The sequence below is a fragment of the Penicillium expansum genome, assembly GCF_000769745.1.
Source record: "Penicillium expansum strain MD-8 chromosome Unknown contig303, whole genome shotgun sequence".
NCBI classification, from domain to species: domain Eukaryota; kingdom Fungi; phylum Ascomycota; class Eurotiomycetes; order Eurotiales; family Aspergillaceae; genus Penicillium; species Penicillium expansum.
In genome coordinates, this window is record NW_015971364.1 from 1 (window position 1) to 19,933 (window position 19,933).

Consider the following 19,933-nt stretch of genomic DNA (forward strand, 5'->3'; position numbering starts at 1 on the left):
CAGGGTTTCACATCCTTCACCGGACAACAGCATCCATATGTTGAATTATGGACCTGGAGCTGATGAGGTTCAAAAAAATATTGGGTGTCCAGGGAACCACGGAGTGCAATGTGGGCCTGGAGGGTTGAAGAGGGAAGAAAGAAAGAAGAAGAAGACAGAGAAAGTGGGAGGGGAGCAGGTATTTATACCCTGGGTGGTGACTTAAGTCGATGGGGAAACTGCGGTGGGTGACGGTTTTTGACCCAAAAGGAAAGGTGCCTGTTATCAGGAAGGTGCCGTACAAGAGTCACATGTATACCTGCATATGTACATGGATGTAGGTATGGCTAAAGCCGAGTACAAGCATATCTGAAATCCACAAAATCAGAGTCTATCAAGTCAAGATAAGGCAAGACAACGCCTAATATGAAAGAGACGAGAGAATATCAAAATAGAAAAATCGTAGAGAAAAACCGATTGATGTACCGTCAAGTATTTATCTCATTTGGATACGAAAATATGAAGAAGCAAGAAAACCACAGAACCTGTAGAACCCCACGCTTTAAGGACGAAATCGTTCTAGTTGAAGACATGAAAGATAAACTCAAATTCACGAAACTCATTTGATCATATCACGTACCCCTCCAGCTCCTATCATTGAAGAAGAAAAACCAGCGTAAATCCACAATAAACTCCCCCATGGTTGTGTCAGACAGTGCATCCCCCCTGATATAAACCCGAACAAGATCGCAGATCAATCACCACTGCTTGCGCTGACCCAGCGGCGAATAAGGCTTCTTATTCCGAGCCTCCTTAGCTGAGCCTCGGATAGAATGACTGAAGGTAAGGCAATTATTATCCTCGGCCATGATGTCGAGATCGCTTGGGGTCGACGGCACCTGGAAGCCCTGACCAGCTTCAGGGTAAGCGCGGTAATCTCCAGGGTCATAATCCGATTCATGCTGAGATCCAACGTGTGAAGACTGAGACACAGACAGAGCGGGAGACTGTAGTCGAGATTGGGAGTACGATGACTCGTCGTCGGTGAGTAGGTCAGAGTTCGAGGAAACGAAAGAGGCCTTGCGAGCACGTACAGCTGCAGGCGCAGCTTGGGATACAAATTTGCGCGCGGCCCTCGAAGGGGTCTGCAAAGTCGTTTTGGTAGAACCCTGGGGGGCAGTTGTGGAAGGATGCGTGTGAGAAATTCCGGCGAAAATCTGGTCTCCAGTCATGCCACCAAGAGCCGCTGGGGGAGCAGGGTCGGGAGCAGCATCGTAGACCATTGCAGCAAATATTTGATCGGCATCCAGAGCAGTAGCTTCAGGAGCTGTAGTATCAGAAGACTTGCCAATCCGTTGGTTTGAATCCATGGCGTTAGCGTTCTCAGACCGGGTTTCCAAATTTTCCCAATCAAGTAATGCAGATCGAGAGTTTTTCTTTGGTGTCGGTTTCGAAGCCCGATGATTGTGTGGCGGAAAGAGTGAGGGAGTGAAATCAGTCACGGGTTGTATGTCGGGGGGGAAGATAGGAACCGACGGCCACTCGTTTGAGACTTTCACTATAAGCTGAACTAGGGAATTATGCGAAAGAGATGACAGATACGCCCGTCGTTCTTGTTCTGAATAATATTTTCCACCAACTTGAGATTCAGGCACAGGCTGCTTCTTCGGTCGTCCAACTTTTTTCACTTTCGTTGCAGTCTTCTTTTGAGATTTGGTCTGGGCTGTCTGACGTTGCTCGGGCTTACACTTGATGCAAAACCAATTCATCTCCGGTATTTCGATAACCTCATTATCGATGTTCGGATTGTGACATTTCTGGTGCCATGGAGCATCACATGAGTCACATAGAACAATTAGATTGTTCGAGGGGCTGTGTCCTCGATAGCAGCCGGTGCAAACTATATTCACCTGGCGATTCAAACGCTTCCGCTTTTTTGCTGCCGCTTTGACAGGCCGCCCTTTTATTACCACAGGCTCAGCTTGTCTAGCAGCTGGCTGGGTAATATGACGGCCAGATCGAGTTCGATTCGAAGCCAGGGTAGTGCTGGCATTTTGATGACCCGTTTCCGTAGCCCCGGTTGTTGTCCAACCTGCCTCTTCCTGAGGCACTGCTGGTGATTCCCAACTTTCCCAGGGTATATTGTCAGCCACAGGCTCTAGGTGGGATGATAGTGGTTGTATCCCTTCAGAGATGCCCTCATGGTCAAATATGTTGCCCTCATGGACGTTCTGGGGGCGCCCCGGGTTGATATCGGGGGCGGGGAGATCCATGAATGCTGCTGAAACCCTCATGGTGAATTTCCTTGCAAAAGATGGTTTCAGAAAGAGGACTAGGCAACTTCTTTTGGAAAACTAGCTGAGCTTTGGTGTGAAAGAAGAGAACAAAGCAGCAGATGATAACGAGGGAAAAAGGCACTATTTGTGTCCTTCTAGGGCAGTGCCAGTCTTCCAGCCTGATGCAGATCACAATAGACACTAGGTTTTTTGCTGGACAGGCAATTAAACATAGTTGGCTTCTCTCAATTCTTCAAGTAGAAGTAGGGTTGGAGCGAAGTCGTCGTATGAAAGACCTTTGTATATGGGTCACGTGATATCCCAATGCAACCTTAAATGGCTCTCTCCAGTCATTGACTGACGTATTTCGCCTAATTAAGGGTCCTTATAAATCGAAACGTAAATTTTGATGATTGTATCTATTATAAAGACTGTTTTGTTTACTTCCAATGCGGATCCAGTGCAAAGTTGTCTTGTCATTTATTAGATCATATCATAGCATGCACAGTACCACCTCGGCATTACCTACATGTAGGTAAGATATAACATGTTCGAGGAAAACTACAGTGCTCTAATTATTTAGCTCGATAGGAGTACGTAAATTTATTCCAAGCAAACGTTTCACAAACAGGTGTCACTTAAGGGTTCCCAAGTTGGAACCATTCTAATTGTGTGCATGAATCCATTGGAAGTAAATTTTGGATCTAAATAAATATTTAATAGGCTCCGGCTAATACTAGATTATGAAGAAAATAATTGACGCACAGAGAAAAGAAGGACGGTTGGTTCTTCATGAAGTAAGAATTGCCATATATATAGTACTGCGAGCTAAATGCAAGGTCCATTTATAAATATATAAATAAAGTAAATAAGGATGATAATTGTATCATTCCCCCCCCCCCTGATATCTCTTTTTTGATCCCCTTTCCGTCTAAACCACAATCAGCAGGATACCTGGCGAAAAGTACATTTCAATGCTTGATGATATGCTCAAAGAAAGTCCAAGAGTCTATGGGATGTAAGAAAGATGCCCTAAAAGGACTCAAAGACGATAGAAGAGCCGAGGGGCCATTTGCAATGGCTGTGATCTCTAATTTGCTTATATACAGACCTCGGGAGATGTCGTTCATGATTTTCATAAATAATCCGAGGTTCAGGACACGACTCCCTCATCCTTCAAGCGAGCGATATCCGCCTCCCCATAATTGAGGACAGTACCCAAGATCTCATCCGTGTGCTGGCCTAAAGTAGGAGGAGGCGTGCGCACACCCGGTGTCGCTTCGGAGTACTTGATAGGCGTGTTGACCATCTTGATGGGACCACATGCAGGGTGGTCAACTTCCGTTACCATGCCTCGTGCCAAAACTGTTGGTAGGGTCAGTACCGCTTTTATCACATGCAACAAAAAAGGCAGACTTACCATGCTTATGGTTCAGGGTTCCCTGAATGTCGTTGACAGCCGCATAGGGCATACCGCTGCCCTCAAAGATATCCAACCACTCCTGAGTGGTCTTCTGTATAGTGGTACTTTCAATAATGTCGTCGATTTCTGCCCGATGCTGCACTCGGTCACTGTTAGTGACAAAGCGGGCATCCGTCTTCAATTCTGAGAAGCCCAGTCGATCACACAACACGCCAAAAAGCCTATCATTGCCACCGCCGAAGAGAATATCTCCGTCGCTGGTCTTGTAGCTCCGGTAGGGTACAATAGATGCTGGGAGGTGTGTCAGTTTGGTTACTATTATACTCGACACAAGAGATTGTTCGCTGCTTACGATGTGCAGTCCCCCAACGGCCGGAATCCTTTTGCCCGCTGATAAGCGCAGAGCTAGCCAGGTTCGATAGCGTAGCGACCTGGCAATCACTCAAACAGGCATCGATATGTTGACCTCTACCTGTCCGACCCCGAGCAATCAAAGCTGCCATGATGGCATTTGATGTGTATAGTCCGGTGGTGAGATCGGTAACAGCAACACCAACTTTTACTGGCGCACCATCCCGAGCACCGGTGATGTGCATCAATCCCATCTCGGCTTCCACCATGACGTCGTAACCTGCACGGTTGCTATATGGGCCTGTCTGGCCATATCCGGTGATACTGGCATAGATCAATTTTGGGTTGATTTCCCGCAAGGTTTCATAGTCCATGCCATATTTTTTGAGTCCCCCGGGGAGATAGTTCTCGACTAGGACATCGCATTCTTTTGCAAGCTTGTGTAGAATCTCGACACCGGATTTGTGTTGGAAGGATAGACCGAGGGATTTCTTATTTCGATTGACCTATATCCATAATTAGTGCACTGAGAATTTGTTTGATAACTTCACGAGAAGATTCGTACAGCAAGGTAGTAGGCACTCTCGCCAGGGCCCTCTCTAGAAGCATCTTCGTACTTCGCATACGGCGGACCCCAAGCACGAGTATCGTCGCCTCGCACAGGATGTTCGACTTTGATAACATCCGCTCTATATTTCGTCTTGTTAACATCATACATATCAACTGTTAGAGCTGTTACATAGCCCTGAAGCTCAACACATACCCCAAATCGCCTAGAATTTGGGTACAATAGGGCTACGGCAAGTTAGCTTGGACTGTAAACACACAATAGCACCTCGAGAGATGTACTTACACCAGCTAAAACGCGTGTCATATCAAGCACCCGTATACCAGCCAAAGGCAGCGACCCATCGATTGAAGCTGTACTAGAGTAGCTCCGTCCTGGCACCCTGCGCCGCAAGGCATTGCTACCCCAGGACAAGCCCGATCGACGGGCAACAACCTGGAACCTGAGCGCGACTGACATGATAATATATACGGAGAGCGCAGCAAAACTAAAGAAATGAAGCTCAAACAAAAGCTCAAATAATAAGAATATCCCCCATTAAATGGGATCTGGGGAAACCGGCGAATCTCCGCCAAAACGCCGACGCCGACACCGCTCGGAGGGGCCAATGCCGAGGCCACACCGCGGGGGCATTTTCCTTGTAGATCATCAACCGCAGCTATGTTCACAGGTCTTGTTGAGACGATTGGGAGTGAGTATATCTTTTTATTATGAAGTGAGGTCAATGTTTAATGTGGTTTTACTAGCTGTCACGGCCTTGGAGCCCATCGATACCTCGTCGAGCGGGGGCGGGGGAACGTCGCTCACCATCTCCGACTGTGAGGAGATCCTCACCGACGCGCACTTGGGCGATAGTATTGCAGTGAATGGTATTTTGCTCTTTGGTTATCTATAATACATGGGATATTGTCTAAAAGTGGGCTTAAGGAACATGTCTTACGGTCACTGCATTCGATAAGACCTGGTTTAAGGTTGGCTGTGCGCCGGAGACGCTGCGACGCACAAACCTGGGTTCTTTACAGGCGAATTCACACGTGAACCTCGAGCGCGCCGTTTCGGCCGATACTAGGATGGGAGGACACTTCGTGCAGGGTCATGTCGATACCGTTGCGGAGATTCTGTCTATCACGCCGGATGGAAACTCGTTGGTGTTCCGGCTGCAGCCGCGCGATAGAAATATTCTGCGCTATATTGTGGAAAAGGGCTACGTGACCCTCGATGGTGCTAGCTTGACTATCACCAAGGTCGTCGATGGACAGGACGGATACTGGGAGGTTATGCTTATTGCCTACACGCAGGGCAAGGTGGTCACCGCAGCGAAAAAGCCAGGTGACCTTGTCAACGTTGAGATTGATATCGTGGGCAAGTATGTTGAGAAGAGCGTGCAGGGATACTTTGCTGGTACCTCCGGTGGAGATTTCGCCATCTTGGAGAAGATGGTGAACAGGATCGTCGATGAAAGGCTCAAGAAATAGATCAGAGTTACAAATAACGAATCCCCGCCACTCAAAGCCATTGAAATATTCAGTGGAGGCGAGGCAAAATATATCATCCTTGGCTTTCCTAAAATGAACTAATCGGGACATTGGGGAAACGAATTTCCCCGTTGATTGTAGCAAATGAAAGACATACAGCAGAGCGAGCAAATGGATACAAATAAGTCCCCGTCAAGTTCTGAAAACCCCATTCTGTTCCCGTGGAGTTTGTCCCCGTCATCAAGACCGGATGTTTAATCCTCCCCATGTAGCCCTTTTCCGCAACATATGTACCTAGGTAGTTTAGGGATACTAGCGCTCGTAGTGAAGTTACGTTGGATCTAAGGATGAAGGATGAATTTGATTTGCAAGACTGCATTATATGAAGACAAAACCTGAAAAACGCCTAGATGCCTATCGGGTATGTGACAGTGACAGAAATTTTGATCCATTTGACATGGATATAAGACGTGAAGACGGGGGCCATTTTTGATACAGTCCACCAGTGTGATAGACAAGTCAACGCGAGTTGAATTCTCGTTTGTTCAATCGCAAGGGTTGGCTCATCCATCAAGCGACCAAGTAGAAGGGTTGGAAAAGGTGTGGTATGATGACTTCGAACAGCCACTTACTCCTCCATAGACTCGTCGGAATCGACGTCAGAGTCGTCATCTGCTGCTTCACCCTCGCCCTCAGCGTCCTTGTCAAAGTCATCATCGCTGAGCCAATCTTCATCATCCATTTCCTCATCCTCATCCTCCTCGGCCACCTCTTTGCCACCTCTAGCCTTGGCTTTCTCCTGCTTCTTCCGCTCAATGTTCTCCTTCTGCAGCTTCTTTCTCTGCTCCTTCTCCTTCCTCCGAACGTCCCAGCTCTGGTCCATTTTCCGCATCTCCTTCTCAGATTTCTTAATGAAGTCGTGCCACATGATCTTGCCATCGCAAACCCCATCCTCAACCTTCATCAAGCGAAGCCGCAAGCGAGGACCCAGCTCTACAAGCTTTACAGCCCGCTTCTCAACGCCGGGGGTATGGGCTGGCTTATCCTGGCCCTTCTCTGCAGCCTTTTGGCGCTGCATTTCCCGCTTGTTCAGGACTCGGCGGGTCGTGCTCTCTGCAACTTCCACTTCGGCATCGGTGTCTAGCTCGGTTTCACTGGCTGATGTGTAGCCCGCAGCAGAGGGGTCGAGCAGGTAATCGGCGGCATCTTCTAGCTTCCCAAGGTTGGGAACGGCGGTCTTCTTCTTGTCTCGGTTCCGAATCTCTTTGGGATCCAGACGACGGATTCGTTTCGATACACCGGTCTTCTTCGTGGCAATGGCGTAGTGACGGAGAGTCAAGATATATGAGTCGCTGTCTTTTTCGGCAGGCTCTCGGTTGAGAAGCATGACACGGCGGATGGAAGATAGAGGCTGGCTTTGGGGGTTGATGGGAGGGAAGAGGGATTGGAAGATCGTGGTTGTGAGGGTCTCGAGCCGCTTCGGCACTTTGGAATCTTCGGTTGCGCCTGGCGTAGTGAAGTTGTTCATGACCAACAGGGGCGGTGTCTTGTGGTCCTGTCCGCCACTTTTTGGGCGCTTCATGGATCTCTCAACATCCTTGCACAGCGAATAGTTCTCGACTTTGAAGTGAAGGGTGGGTCCACGGGGGGTAACAGCGAGTCGCATATTTGTGTTGCCAGTTGCGGACTTGGAAAACAACATAAGATGAGTAACACCTAGGGGGCCCGTCATAACGGTATAATCTCGCAGTCTGTTGGATTTGCGTTCCTATATTGTTTATTAGAGGGAACAAGTAGAATAGTAATTGTGAATCATACCTTCAATCGAACAGCGGTATCGGGCTCCATCATACGACGGACATCCTTAACCAACTGGGTCACACTGCTACCAACTTGAGAAGCACCTACTCGGATGACCATAGACTTCGGGGTCTTGGACATTGAGGCAGCGCTGCCCTTCACAACAGAAGCATTTTGCGGCTTCTGGTGAGTGCGCTTCTTGACACGTTGCTTGGCCATCTTGATATGAAAGATGAGAAAAATAAAATTGGAGGGGGAAAGCAATGAATACTAAATCGAACAGCCCGAGGTTTTTTTTTTCTCCAAAAATTAACATCAGAAACAGCGCCGGATCAACAATCTTGCGGCCCCACATTAAATTATTTTTTGAGATAGTTGAACTTCGACGACTTTGTTTTTTTGTTAAACACAAACTAAACAATGCCGATTACAAAAAAGCGCAAGGTCGCACACGCGGCACCTGCTGCACCTGTTGAAGACAGCGACGCTGTCTCAAATGCAAGCTCTTCAAGCCCCCAACCTACCGCTAAGGATGCCGATGTCGAAGATAGCGCGAGCGATTCAAACCCCCAACCCACCGCTGATGACTCTAATGTCGAAGATGCTTCCTCTGAGACTGAGCCCAGCGCTCCCAGTGCTCCCAAAACATTCAAGGAATTGGGTCTGATCGACTCACTCTGTGAGGCCTGTGACAAAATGGGATATAAGGCTCCTACACCAATCCAGTCCGAATCAATCCCGCTGGCACTTCAGGGTCGTGATATTATCGGATTGGCTGAAACAGGATCTGGAAAGACCGCCTCCTTCGTTTTACCTATTCTTCAAGGTTTGTGCATATCGGACGCATACCTTAATATACGATACTAACGAGTCTTCTAGCACTCATGGAAAAGCCCCAGCCGTTCTTTGGCCTCGTAATGGCCCCAACCCGTGAACTGGCATACCAGATTTCGCTAGCATGCGAGTCCCTCGGTGCAACAATCAACGTCAGATCCACCACGTTGGTCGGCGGTATGGACATGGTTCCTCAGTCAATCGCTTTGGGAAAGAAACCTCACATTATCGTTGCTACCCCCGGTAGACTTCTCGACCACCTCGAGAACACAAAGGGATTTTCCCTCCGCAACTTGAAATTCCTCGTCATGGACGAAGCAGACAGACTCCTCGATATGGATTTCGGGCCTATTCTCGATAAGATCTTGAAGGTCCTGCCGCGCGAGCGCAGAACCTTCTTATTCTCCGCTACTCTGAGCTCAAAGGTTGAATCTCTCCAGCGAGCCTCACTGTCAAACCCGGCGCGCGTCTCAATCTCTTCCAGCAAGTACGCCACCGTGGAAACCCTCCAGCAAACCTATATCCTTCGTCCTTATAAACACAAGGACATCTACCTTGTCTACCTCCTCCACGAATTCATCGGCCAGTCCGTTATTATCTTCATGCGTACCGTTCATGAGACGCAGCGTGTTGCTTTCCTACTGCGCGGTTTAGGCTTCGGTGCAATCCCTCTCCATGGGCAGATGTCCCAATCTGCTCGTCTGGGAGCGCTAGGAAAATTCCGATCGAAAAGCCGTGAAATCCTGGTTGCCACCGATGTTGCTGCTCGTGGTTTGGATATCCCCTCTGTGGATTGCGTTTTGAACTTTGACTTGCCAACGGACAGTAAGACCTATATCCATCGAGTAGGTCGTACAGCACGTGCCGGAAAGTCTGGCACCGCTATCTCCTTTGTCACGCAATATGATGTGGAAATCTGGCAGCGTATAGAGGCTGCGATGGGCAAGGAGTTGGCCGAGTACCCAGCCCCAAAAGATGAGGCTATGGTCTTTGCCGAGCAAGTGAGTGCTTCACAGCGTGATGCCATTCAGGCTATGAAGCACTACGACGAGAAGAAGGGGGCCAAAGGTAAAGGAAAGTTCTCGTTCAAGGGCAAGCGAAGTCGCGATGCCATGGACCAGGAAGAGGGCTAGAATTTCATCCTGGTTGATTTGCTTTTTTTTTTTGTACATGAATAGATGGTCTATCTTACGAATTTGGGGCGTTTAAGTATGTAATATGAGAAGAATCTATAGCTTTCATTACTGCGTCAAAATGATATCGAATATTTCCTGGACCATATTTCCGGGGGTCCATAAGAGTTGAAAAATATCCGCTGCCTAAAGCCACAAAGGCAGGTGTGATAATTGCAATACAGCCTAGAGAAACAGTGATCCCTAGGGGCATTTGTCAAGGCCGAAGATCCAATTTGGACAAGGGAATCTATTAGGCGCTGCCTGCCTCACTAACAGCGTTGGCGACGCGAGTGGCGAGGTCATCCGCCTCGGAGCGGCTGGCAGCCTCGGCGTATACGCGGACGGCATCCTCGGTACCACTAGCACGGGCGAAACTGCGGCCCTTGTTGTACCGAGACTGGAGAGACTCAATAGTGCCCTGCAGACCGGGAGGAGACTCGAGCTTACGCTCGGCGTCGTATGCCTTGAAGATAGAACGGTCATTGACCTCAACACGCACGAGGCGCGAAGGAAGGTCAGTGTAGGTTCCAAGCCACTCCTTGGGTGACCAGCCCTTGTGGGCAAGAATGGCCTCCACAAGAAGTGCATCGGACAGAGCATCACCGACAGCCTGGTTGATCAGGTCGGTCAGTGCCTGGAGGCTCTCCAGGGCGTGCTGCTGCGCCGGCGATTGAGGCTCGGTGTTCTTGATGACCTTTAGGGCATTCTCGGAGAAGGTGACAGTACCATGTCCGTTGGCCTCAAAGTAGACGCCAACATCGAACCGCAGTGCGGCGTGGTGGAGGTGCTTCACGCCGGTGTTGGTGCAGATAATGGGGAGCTTGAGGACCTTCTCAATATAATCTGTGCTTGCACCGTTAGCATAGGCAGTCTGGACAACACCAATCTTCAGTTTCGAAGCAATTCCAGCATTGCGGGCAAGATCGCCAATGAAAGATGCCGCAAGAGTGGCAATGCGGTCACCGTCCAGTAGACGGAACACGTTGCTCTCGTCCTGGAAGTAGTAAACAAGACGATCGGCGTCACCGTCGAGCGAAGCGCATCGATCAAGCGCGGCAGCTTTGGAAGAGGGAGGAGCACGTTGCTTCGTCTTAACATAGTCGGCACCGCACTGCATGAAATGTTAGATTGATCGAAAGTTGTGTGTTGGGCAGGTGGAACCATACATCAAAGTTCAGGGCGTCAGGGTTGATAACATCATCGTTGACAATCTTGATATCGATTCCAGTGAGGTACTTCATCAGTTCCCTCAATTTAGGTCCACCAACACCGTTGGCGCAGTCCACAGTCAAGGAACCCTGGACCTTGACACCCCGCATGACCTTCTGGAAGGAGTTTGCAAGCTTCTCATAGTATCCTTGCTCGGTCGGCTCGCCATACTCGTATTGTGTTCCAAGGGTGTTTTTGCAGCGAACAACGTAGTGGAGCTGCGGGGTGGTCATGTATTTGAAGTCCACAAACTCGACCTCCGTCGCGGTAAGCGCGGCGTTCAGAACGCTTACTAGACGGGAACCAGAAGCGCGGGTGTCACGAGCGAAGACCACACGAGCGGGGTTGGTCATCTTCACGTCGATTTCCTTGACAAGTTCATCGTAGACATCGGCGATCTTATCCAATGGGGCATTTGCCAGTCTTGTCGCGTATGCTTCCCACTCAGCCTAGTTATGAGAGTGAGCGGGTTATTCCAACTTCGGTTATCCAACGCAGGGCAATCTTACTTCAAGCATCTCGCCCTAAAGAAAATTTAAGGTTAGACTTGTCCCAATGGGGATGGTACTATGGCAAGGATCAATGGCTTAAACTCACCATGGGGTCAACCAGCTTTACACCATTATCCTCCGCGGGGTTGTGGCTAGCAGTAACCATAACACCAATCCATTGTCCGCTAAGCTTCTTCGACCGCAGGCTTGCAAGCAAACCCACTGCAAAAACAACGGTGTTCAGGAGGTCGCTGCGCAGCCAGAATGGTCAGAACAAGTCGGCGTCAACAAAAGGGCGATCGCGGGGCTCTAGAGATGCGGAGGCGGGGTGGATCAAAGCCATATTTGAAGAAACTTACGCTTTCATGCGAAACTGTAACAGAGAGAATGGAAGTTAGCCGACCTAGCCTTTAAGGTGGAGTGTTCATTAAGCAATGCGACATACCCCTGCTGTGCCATACTCAAATACCTTGCCCTCGGGCTTTGTGTACTGCAACGCCGCCTCGGTGATCGCTTTCTTGACAGCCGGAGAGGCCATGGCGCAAATGTGTGATTGGTTATGAAGCACCGTAAGGAGTTTCAAGAGGAAAGGTGCTTTAAAGCTTCAGGTAAAGTCGAGGTCGAAGAGGAGGGGAGTACTTGAAACAAAAAAAAGCGGCTGAGGGGTTTGGGGTGAGACACGGTTTATTGCGACGGCCTTAGCGGTGAGCAAATGGCGGGGAATACAGACCAGGACGCGACAGGGGAAGTGGCAATAAAATATTTAGCCGCATTAACCGCCGTGGAAATTAACTGCAATGGTAAACACTCTGGTGGGGAGCACCTCAATCTTCATTACTGCTACCTCCACGTCTAAGCCACAGTCAAGCATGACATATTATCATGTCTACATGTATGCTATCCTAGGTATGTAAATATATATAAAGATCGCCAAAGTTTGATCCTCTTCACGCCTTTAGCCTATGCGCCGCAATATCGTCCTGTGTGTCCCTGATCAGGAACCTGTCGGGAGCAACCGATGCATTAGTCATGGGAATAAATTATGTCGTACCAACGGGGGGGACTTACGAATACCACCAAACAGCGGGGACCACTGTACCCAGATGCCAGAGGCTGTGCGCGTCGATCAACCCATTCCAAGGGGGAAAATCGAGCAACTCCAAACTCATAGCCATGATTATCCACGCAACAATCATACCCGGCCAGGCGGTCCAAGACTTCAAGTGTCTTTGGTATCGGAAGATACTAAACCCGGTCCACATGAGGTTTTGAATAACGCCAACGACTACGTTCGCCATCATATTGTAAGTGTAGTCCCAAGACCAGAATGTTAGATAAGACACGTGCAATGTGTATAGCAGAACGCAGACAGCAGTCCAAAGTCGACGTAGAGTTGGTCGGTATGGGGTATTTTCGAGATCCAGGCGGAAGATTCGAACAACGGCAAGATAGAGACCGTACAGCACGCTAGCGCCAGCCGCCCAGTAGTCCAGCTTCTCCGTCAGGGGGAAATCGCGCATGTGAAATACCATGCTGAAACTCCAGCTTGCGAGCCCAATGTATCCGAACATCATGTAATATGGGCGGAGCGAGTGCCAGGCGGGGATCGACTCTTGGATCCGGGACATGCCGTGCCAGTGGGCGGCGAAGTTGAAGAAGGAGAAAAGCACCGAGAAGGGCTCCTGCATCCCTAGGAGCCTACGGAATGGCCATTTCCCGTGAAATTGTACAACCGGGCTGATCATTGGGGGATCACGCGAAACTCGGCGGTCGGTAATGACATGTTGACAAGTGTAGTCACATTCAGCAGGGCAGGTCCATAGTAGCAAGCGATGGTGCAGAGCTAAAAAGGTCAGAAAAGGGGAACGATTGGAATAATGAGTCAACATACGTAGCACTGAATTGCCGTTCTGACAATTTTCTGTTTTACAGACCTATGGTTGTTAGTTGTTGTTGTCAAGGGTCTGTTGTTCGCGGAGTCGTACCTGGACACATTCTTTGAAGTCGGGGAGATGGTCTCCTAATGACGCGTTGGACCTGCCAATGAGGGAGGCTAGGAATACGAAAGCGAAAAGAGTGTAGAGATTCACTCTTCCTACGCCCAGATTCATTGTGGGCCAAAAGGTTAGTTCCAAGGTCTTAGGCGTTCAACGCGTAAGCTTGGGGAAGAATGGCAGGTTGGGCGGAGCTCCCGGCGGCATGGAAGAGCCTCCCTCGGTGGTCTTGGCAAGATCAAGACAGCTCTTTGTTTACCCCACAGCGCCATTGAGCTACTTCGTACGGCTTCAATTGAAGTTTAAATTGACCTTATTTATCATTCTTGCCATGTAGCGTTATTGATTGGTGATCTTGATAGCTCACTCGAAAGAAAGGCATAGTTAACGGGGCAATTGATGTGTTCTAGATATCAAATTTCATTAATCGGTGCTTACTATCCTTGAATAAGTGTTATTCTCCATACAGATACCATCCGCATAGGATGCAAGTACGCATCAATACGTCTAGAACTTCCCAGCGGTACAACTATCCCACGCAGATAGCCCTATATAAATGAGGGCAAGAATTATCACGTGTGTTAACACGTGATCCCCGAATGCAGCTAGTGCGGGCGGGGATTGGAGTTAAGCTTGGCGGGCGGGCAAATAATCCAGAAGAAAAAAAAAGTTAAGGATTGATTTCGGTTGGACTTTTATCTCTAACATCCTTCCTATTATTATTTTTTTTACTCTTTTCTACCCTCTCTTTTCGACCCGTTCTTCTTTTCTCTACAGTCAAGATGGACACCGAAGCCGATACTCCTCAGGGGATCACCAGCAGTGCTGATCGCATGGTTGGCATGGAGCACTCTGAAGTCCGCTACTTCACTAGGTACGTTATTCTTCATCGATTGGGTCTTTCGGATGTTGATGCTAATAAATTTATAGCTATGACCACCACGGTAAATTATCTTGATCAGTGATGGCGAATTTTTAGTGTGGTTTTGACTAACGATCATTTTTTTGGGCCGCCACAGGTATCCACGAGGAGATGCTTGTAAGTACAAATTTACTGGTTTAGTTGGCTATTTACGGTCTCTAACATTCATTTCCTACCTTCTAGAAAGATGATGTGCGCACACGCTCCTACCGCGACTCCATCTACCAAAACCGCCACATCTTCAAGGACAAGGTCGTCCTCGATGTCGGCTGTGGAACTGGTATTCTGAGCATGTATGCACCCGGATAATAATCCCGTGATCTTAGATCTCTTGTTAACTGTTTTTTGTCCAACAGGTTTGCTGCCCGTGCCGGCGCAAAGCACGTCATTGGTGTCGATATGTCCTCCATCATCGAGAAGGCCCGTCAGATTGTCCACGTTAACGGACTGTCCGATAAGATCACTCTTCTCCAGGGCAAGATGGAGGAAGTTAACCTTCCTTTCCCCAAGGTTGATATCATCATCTCCGAGTGGATGGGTTACTTCCTTCTGTACGAGTCTATGCTGGATACCGTTCTCTACGCCCGTGACACCTACCTCAACCCCGGTGGTCTGATCTTCCCCGACAAGGCTACCATGTACGTTGCCGGTATTGAGGATGGCGATTACAAGGATGACAAGATTGGATGTAAGCAACAACTTCACCTAGGAACCTTTTTTTTTTGGCTGTACTGACTAAGTTCAGTCTGGGACAACGTCTACGGATTTGACTACAGCCCCATGAAGGAGATTGCTCTTAACGAGCCCCTCGTCGATACCGTCGAAATGAAGGCTCTTGTGACCGATCCCTGCCCGATCATCACCTTTGATCTGAACACCGTCACCACGGCCGACCTTGCCTTCAAGGTGCCTTATGCCCTCACCGCCAAGCGTCCCGACTTCATCCACGCCTTGATCGCCTGGTTCGATATTGAGTTCAGCGCCTGCCACAAGCCCATCCACTTCTCCACTGGCCCCCACGCCAAGTACACTCACTGGAAGCAGACCGTGTTCTACCTCCGTGACGTCCTCACCGTCGAGGAGGAGGAGAAGGTTACCGGCTGGGTTGAGAATCGTCCTAACGATAAGAACAAGCGTGACTTGGATATCGGCATCACTTACAAGTTCGAGACCCCCGATGCCACCCGCGCTGCTGAGGGTGGCTGCTTCTACCGCATGTAAGTTCTTCTGGCATTTTGCTTTGGTTCGTTGTTGAGGTCATTATGCTAATGCATCATAGGTGTTAATTTTGTTCCACTTTTCTAATTTGATGTCATTGGGATGTACAACTGCACGTTTGCACGATCTAAGTGAAATATTTTCGTCACGCAATGCATCCTGGCATGGGCATGTATGAAATTGCCCAAGGCGAATTGGACATCTGGTTTCGCCTTTGTTTATTTCGGCGTTTAGTTCTTGGGAGGCAGGAAAAAGGCATTTTGTGGCGCGAACGGAGGGATATCATTCTGAAGCTCCTCGAATTTCCAGGTAGATACCCGAGTCGATGCTTAGTCTAGCAAACTCCAACGCTCTTCTTCTGGACATGTTTTCCATACTAGGCTGTAGATGATATCAATGGCTTAACATGGCTTAAAAACGAAAAATGTAAGATCGGAAAAGGGAAATTGCGCCAAGGAGATGCCCTCGTCGGCAAAGCCACGGCAACAAATCCAAAAGATTATCAGATCCTCGGCTTCTTGGTGCCCCCCGCAATTACTGGAGCTACTTTAGTCTGCCATTGCTCCTTTATTTTCTCTATTTTCCTTATTTCTTCTGACCCCTGTTTTTCTAACATAATTCGATCTTGTATTCATTACTCCCTTCATATTACCTTTCCAATGTCGGCCCCTGGAGCTGGTCACGAATTCCCGGCCCAAGAGGTCTCTTGGCAAAAGCGTGATGTGCTATTGTTCGCCAACAGCATTGGTATCAAGGCCGACGAGCTGCACTTTCTCTATGTATGCCACCAGCCACATATATACCAGTTTAAATACCATAATCTTACTAAGATACAGGAACTCCACCCGAACTTCTCGGTCTTCCCAACCTATTCTCTCATCCTCCGTATGTTAAGCGCCCCAGGGACTTTCGGGGAATTGCACTAACTTCAAATCCATTAGCATTCAAGCTCACTGACCAGGAGGTGACTGATTTCTATGCCCGCCAGAAGGCAGTTCATATTCCAGGTGTCCCCGACCTAGACCATCGTCATGGAGTTGATGGCCAGCGTAAGCTCACGGTCCTGAAGCCGCTCCCTACCACGAGTGCAGGGCGTAAGTTCGAGCTGCGCAATAAGGTTATTGGTGTCTATGACAAAGGCAAGCCTGGTACTGTCATCGAGACCGAGCAGTCTATTGTGGATAAGGAGAGCGGCGAGGTGTACACCAAGGTCGTGAGTAGCGGTTTCCTGGTCGGACAGGGTGGCTGGGGTGGCCCGAAGGGTAAGAGTTTATTTTGATTATTCAGGGTGAAATATCAACTGACGCATTCGAGCAGGACCTAGCACCGTCAACTATCCCCCGCCCGAGGGCAAAGCCCCAGACGCGACGCATGTCGTTCAGAGCAACTCGGAGACAGCCCATTTATACCGGTAAGTGCTCGGTGCAGATAGATTCCAGCTCTATATCCTTGAATAATAAAGTATACTGAAACACCTGATGCTAACTCGTTGCTTAGTCTCAACGGTGACTACAACCCTCTCCACGCCACACCAGAGCCTGGCCAGAAGATGGGTTTCGGTGGTGTGATTATTCACGGTCTTTTCAGCTGGAATTCTGCTGCGCACGGTGTTCTGCGCGAATTGGGTGATAGCAACCCTGCCAATATGAAGGAGTTCCAGGCTCGTTTCGCCTCGCCCGTCCGGCCCGGTGATAAACTTACCACTGAGATTTGGAGGATGGATGATGTTCAGGATGGCTATGAGGAGATCCGTTTCGTTACTAAGAACGACAAGGGTCGTGTTGTGTTGAGCAATGGCCGTTGTCTGTTGAAGGTGACGGGCGTGAAGAGCAAGCTGTGATTACGATTATTTGCATCAAAGATCAGTTAGACTGCATGTAATCTGCCTTTTAAAGTAAATACACATTATACAAATACCCTTTTCATCATTATGTGCCAATTTGGTAGAAAATGAAGTACTTGTGTCAAGGTACATAGTTCCTTATATACCCACACGTGACCGTAACCTCGGTTGTCCCGCTCTACAAATCAAACCACTACCCCGGATTTGTCTAAGCACACTGCATATCTCCTTGTCCTCGACCTTAGAACCCCTCGTTCTCCATATCGATCATGAACTTCAGCTGGCGTGCAGCACTCAGGTCGAGTGAGCTGTGGAGTCGCACCGGGTAAGATCTGCTATTCATCTGTCATTGAACATTCAACGCTGAAATCCCTCTCGAATTAGATCGAAATGCCCAAGACCCCGCTATTTCCCCGCTGGTGCTTTGGTACGAATTTAGTGCATGTTGTACACTCAAGTCAATCATCAAAAAACTAACTCGGTCTCTTTGTTCTGTTGTTCATAGACTGGCCGTCGACATGTTACACCTGGTTCCTTAAGATTGATGAATACCAACATGGGCTGGCATGGTCCTCAAATTGCTTGGTTTAGGTCCGATATAGTAACCTTTCCAGGTAAAGACAACATGGATCGAGAAATCACGTTGAATTTGTAAGTTAGTTATAACCCCAAAGAAAGTGAATAGCAACTAACTTGCATTTTACAGCGGTCGTTTTTTCCTCAGGTTAGTGACCAAGACTTGCAACTAGAAACTTGACATTTCATTGACAACATGTCACCTTACACTAGAGAAAACTGCCAGTGTCCCAAATGTATCCATCCGGATACGATGCAGAGGATAAGCGACACTTTCTCGGTATAAAATCTAACAGCTCTCTGTGGCTACATTTTCTCTAATAACACCTCCTACAGATTCCGCAGAACGTTAAAATAGACTCAATTGAGCACAGGGACAATATGGCCGAGATCAAGTGTGAGAGATGACGTGCATAACTTTGACCCTTTTACTATCAGAACTAACATCGCTGCAGGGTCTGATAACCACACAGGACTTTATTCGTATGATTGGCTTCGTGCACACTCGCAGGAAATGTCTAGCATTGAAGGAACCAAGTCGGCGCCACATCCCCAATCAGCAATGCAACGTCCCAGGTACGTTACTCAAAGCCAAAGAATCCGAGTCACGAAATGATGTTGACGCCATTGAAGGCAGTTCACCCCAGTTGTAGATCCAGATCAGAGTCCCAGGGTCAAATATGACGATGTTATGTCAGACGATAAATCTCTTCATATCTGGTTGAGCCATATTGTAAGCTCCTCTCTCTTGATTTCCTGATCAAACTTGCTAACATTTATGCAGTGGGACCAGGGATTCTGTTTTGTAGATGATGTTCCTATCAACCCAGAGGCTACTCAATTTCTCATCGAGCGGATTGCATTCATCAGGAACACCCATTATGGTATGTATCCCAGATCTAAAATTTACTAATGCCTCATCTAGCTAACATAGCTTCAGGTGGCTTTTGGGACTTTACGGCCGATTTGACCTTTAAAGATACGGCATATACCGATGAATTCCTGGGTGCTCATACCGACAACACTTATTTCACAGATCCTGCAAGGCTCCAGCTCTTCCATCTGCTATCCCATACCGAAGGATCTGGGGGGGAGAATCTCCTAGTTGACGGATTTGCAGCCGCAGCTCAACTACGCCTCGAGAAACCTGAGCATTATGCCCAATTGGCAAATCATAGACAGCCATGGCACGCAAGCGGGAACGAAGACACCTGTATCCAACCATCCGCCATGGCACCGGTGTTTTCGATGCACCCCGACCTGAAGAAAATGTACCAGATCCGCTGGAACAACTATGATCGTGCACCGAAGACCAATTGGTCGGCATCGGAACAGACCATATGGTACCAGGCTGCGCGCCATTATAATGAGATATTGCAGAGCAGAGAAATGTGGACGAAGCTAAAACCAGGATCGGCGCTCTGTAAGTCTTTCGTGCCATTTTCATGGGCACTTCAGCTTACATGTTTGTCTTAGTGTTCGATAACTGGAGAATGCTACACGGCCGCTCTCAGTTTACTGGAAAGAGGCGAATGTGTGGTGGCTACGGTATGTACTATCTGATAACCCTCCTTTCAAGTTTTTTCACTAATGAAGTGCCAGTCAACAATGATGACTACATTTCTCGACTTCGTCTGCTCAAGTTCGGCCGGAAAGAGGTGCTAGACAACCTTGGCAACGTCGGAAATAATCCCAATAATCCTTATTGGTTCATCTAGATTATGTGTGGTACCAATACAAGATGAATGGACAAAAAATGTTGAATGCTCACATTGTACAAGACGAAAATAATTCAAGTA

At 48.4% G+C, this 19,933-nt stretch overlaps 10 protein-coding genes across 10 annotated transcripts; 5 read left to right on the top strand and 5 right to left on the bottom strand.

Annotated features, from left to right (window-relative positions):
• Positions 1–737: 737 nt before the first annotated feature.
• Positions 738–2,273, bottom strand: PEX2_089840 (phf1/phf2 family PHD finger domain-containing protein; the record flags this gene model as incomplete). Its single annotated transcript, XM_016746254.1, has 1 exon — positions 738–2,273. The coding sequence occupies one exon, from the start codon at positions 2,271–2,273 to the stop codon at positions 738–740; it is 1,536 nt and encodes a 511-aa protein (XP_016597203.1).
• Positions 2,274–3,408: 1,135 nt separating this feature from the next.
• On the bottom strand, positions 3,409–5,056 carry PEX2_089850 (CaiB/BaiF CoA transferase family protein; the record flags this gene model as incomplete). Its single annotated transcript, XM_016746255.1, has 6 exons — positions 3,409–3,620; positions 3,676–3,969; positions 4,031–4,535; positions 4,595–4,718; positions 4,793–4,824; positions 4,883–5,056. The coding sequence occupies 6 exons, from the start codon at positions 5,054–5,056 to the stop codon at positions 3,409–3,411; spliced, it is 1,341 nt and encodes a 446-aa protein (XP_016597204.1).
• A 201-nt stretch (positions 5,057–5,257) lies between these two features.
• Positions 5,258–6,072, top strand: PEX2_089860 (riboflavin synthase; the record flags this gene model as incomplete). The annotated part of the gene is made up of 3 exons (XM_016746256.1): positions 5,258–5,288; positions 5,344–5,466; positions 5,525–6,072. The coding sequence occupies 3 exons, from the start codon at positions 5,258–5,260 to the stop codon at positions 6,070–6,072; spliced, it is 702 nt and encodes a 233-aa protein (XP_016597205.1).
• Positions 6,073–6,700: 628 nt separating this feature from the next.
• On the bottom strand, positions 6,701–8,091 carry PEX2_089870 (Brix domain-containing protein; the record flags this gene model as incomplete). Its single annotated transcript, XM_016746257.1, has 2 exons — positions 6,701–7,840; positions 7,891–8,091. The coding sequence occupies 2 exons, from the start codon at positions 8,089–8,091 to the stop codon at positions 6,701–6,703; spliced, it is 1,341 nt and encodes a 446-aa protein (XP_016597206.1).
• Positions 8,092–8,292: 201 nt separating this feature from the next.
• Positions 8,293–9,839, top strand: rrp3 (RNA-dependent ATPase RRP3; the record flags this gene model as incomplete). Its single annotated transcript, XM_016746258.1, has 2 exons — positions 8,293–8,698; positions 8,752–9,839. The coding sequence occupies 2 exons, from the start codon at positions 8,293–8,295 to the stop codon at positions 9,837–9,839; spliced, it is 1,494 nt and encodes a 497-aa protein (XP_016597207.1).
• A 292-nt stretch (positions 9,840–10,131) lies between these two features.
• On the bottom strand, positions 10,132–12,119 carry agm1 (phosphoacetylglucosamine mutase PCM1; the record flags this gene model as incomplete). The annotated part of the gene is made up of 6 exons (XM_016746259.1): positions 10,132–10,992; positions 11,048–11,539; positions 11,600–11,614; positions 11,688–11,832; positions 11,941–11,954; positions 12,027–12,119. The coding sequence occupies 6 exons, from the start codon at positions 12,117–12,119 to the stop codon at positions 10,132–10,134; spliced, it is 1,620 nt and encodes a 539-aa protein (XP_016597208.1).
• Positions 12,120–12,528: 409 nt separating this feature from the next.
• PEX2_089900 (PGAP3/PER1 family protein) lies at positions 12,529–13,692 on the bottom strand (the record flags this gene model as incomplete). Its single annotated transcript, XM_016746260.1, has 4 exons — positions 12,529–12,583; positions 12,650–13,424; positions 13,473–13,515; positions 13,567–13,692. The coding sequence occupies 4 exons, from the start codon at positions 13,690–13,692 to the stop codon at positions 12,529–12,531; spliced, it is 999 nt and encodes a 332-aa protein (XP_016597209.1).
• A 665-nt stretch (positions 13,693–14,357) lies between these two features.
• Positions 14,358–15,783, top strand: rmtA (protein-arginine omega-N methyltransferase HMT1; the record flags this gene model as incomplete). Its single annotated transcript, XM_016746261.1, has 7 exons — positions 14,358–14,449; positions 14,506–14,519; positions 14,595–14,614; positions 14,681–14,790; positions 14,854–15,185; positions 15,243–15,714; positions 15,777–15,783. 7 exons carry the CDS (start codon positions 14,358–14,360, stop codon positions 15,781–15,783), a joined length of 1,047 nt encoding a protein of 348 aa, XP_016597210.1.
• A 591-nt stretch (positions 15,784–16,374) lies between these two features.
• Positions 16,375–17,555, top strand: PEX2_089920 (putative peroxisomal dehydratase; the record flags this gene model as incomplete). The annotated part of the gene is made up of 5 exons (XM_016746262.1): positions 16,375–16,494; positions 16,552–16,600; positions 16,657–16,977; positions 17,033–17,126; positions 17,213–17,555. The coding sequence occupies 5 exons, from the start codon at positions 16,375–16,377 to the stop codon at positions 17,553–17,555; spliced, it is 927 nt and encodes a 308-aa protein (XP_016597211.1).
• A 628-nt stretch (positions 17,556–18,183) lies between these two features.
• Positions 18,184–19,852, top strand: PEX2_089930 (putative trimethyllysine dioxygenase TmlH; the record flags this gene model as incomplete). The annotated part of the gene is made up of 10 exons (XM_016746263.1): positions 18,184–18,209; positions 18,265–18,282; positions 18,348–18,414; positions 18,471–18,531; positions 18,590–18,710; positions 18,768–18,867; positions 18,919–19,018; positions 19,075–19,557; positions 19,611–19,682; positions 19,737–19,852. The coding sequence occupies 10 exons, from the start codon at positions 18,184–18,186 to the stop codon at positions 19,850–19,852; spliced, it is 1,164 nt and encodes a 387-aa protein (XP_016597212.1).
• Between the last annotated feature and the right edge of the window lie 81 nt (positions 19,853–19,933).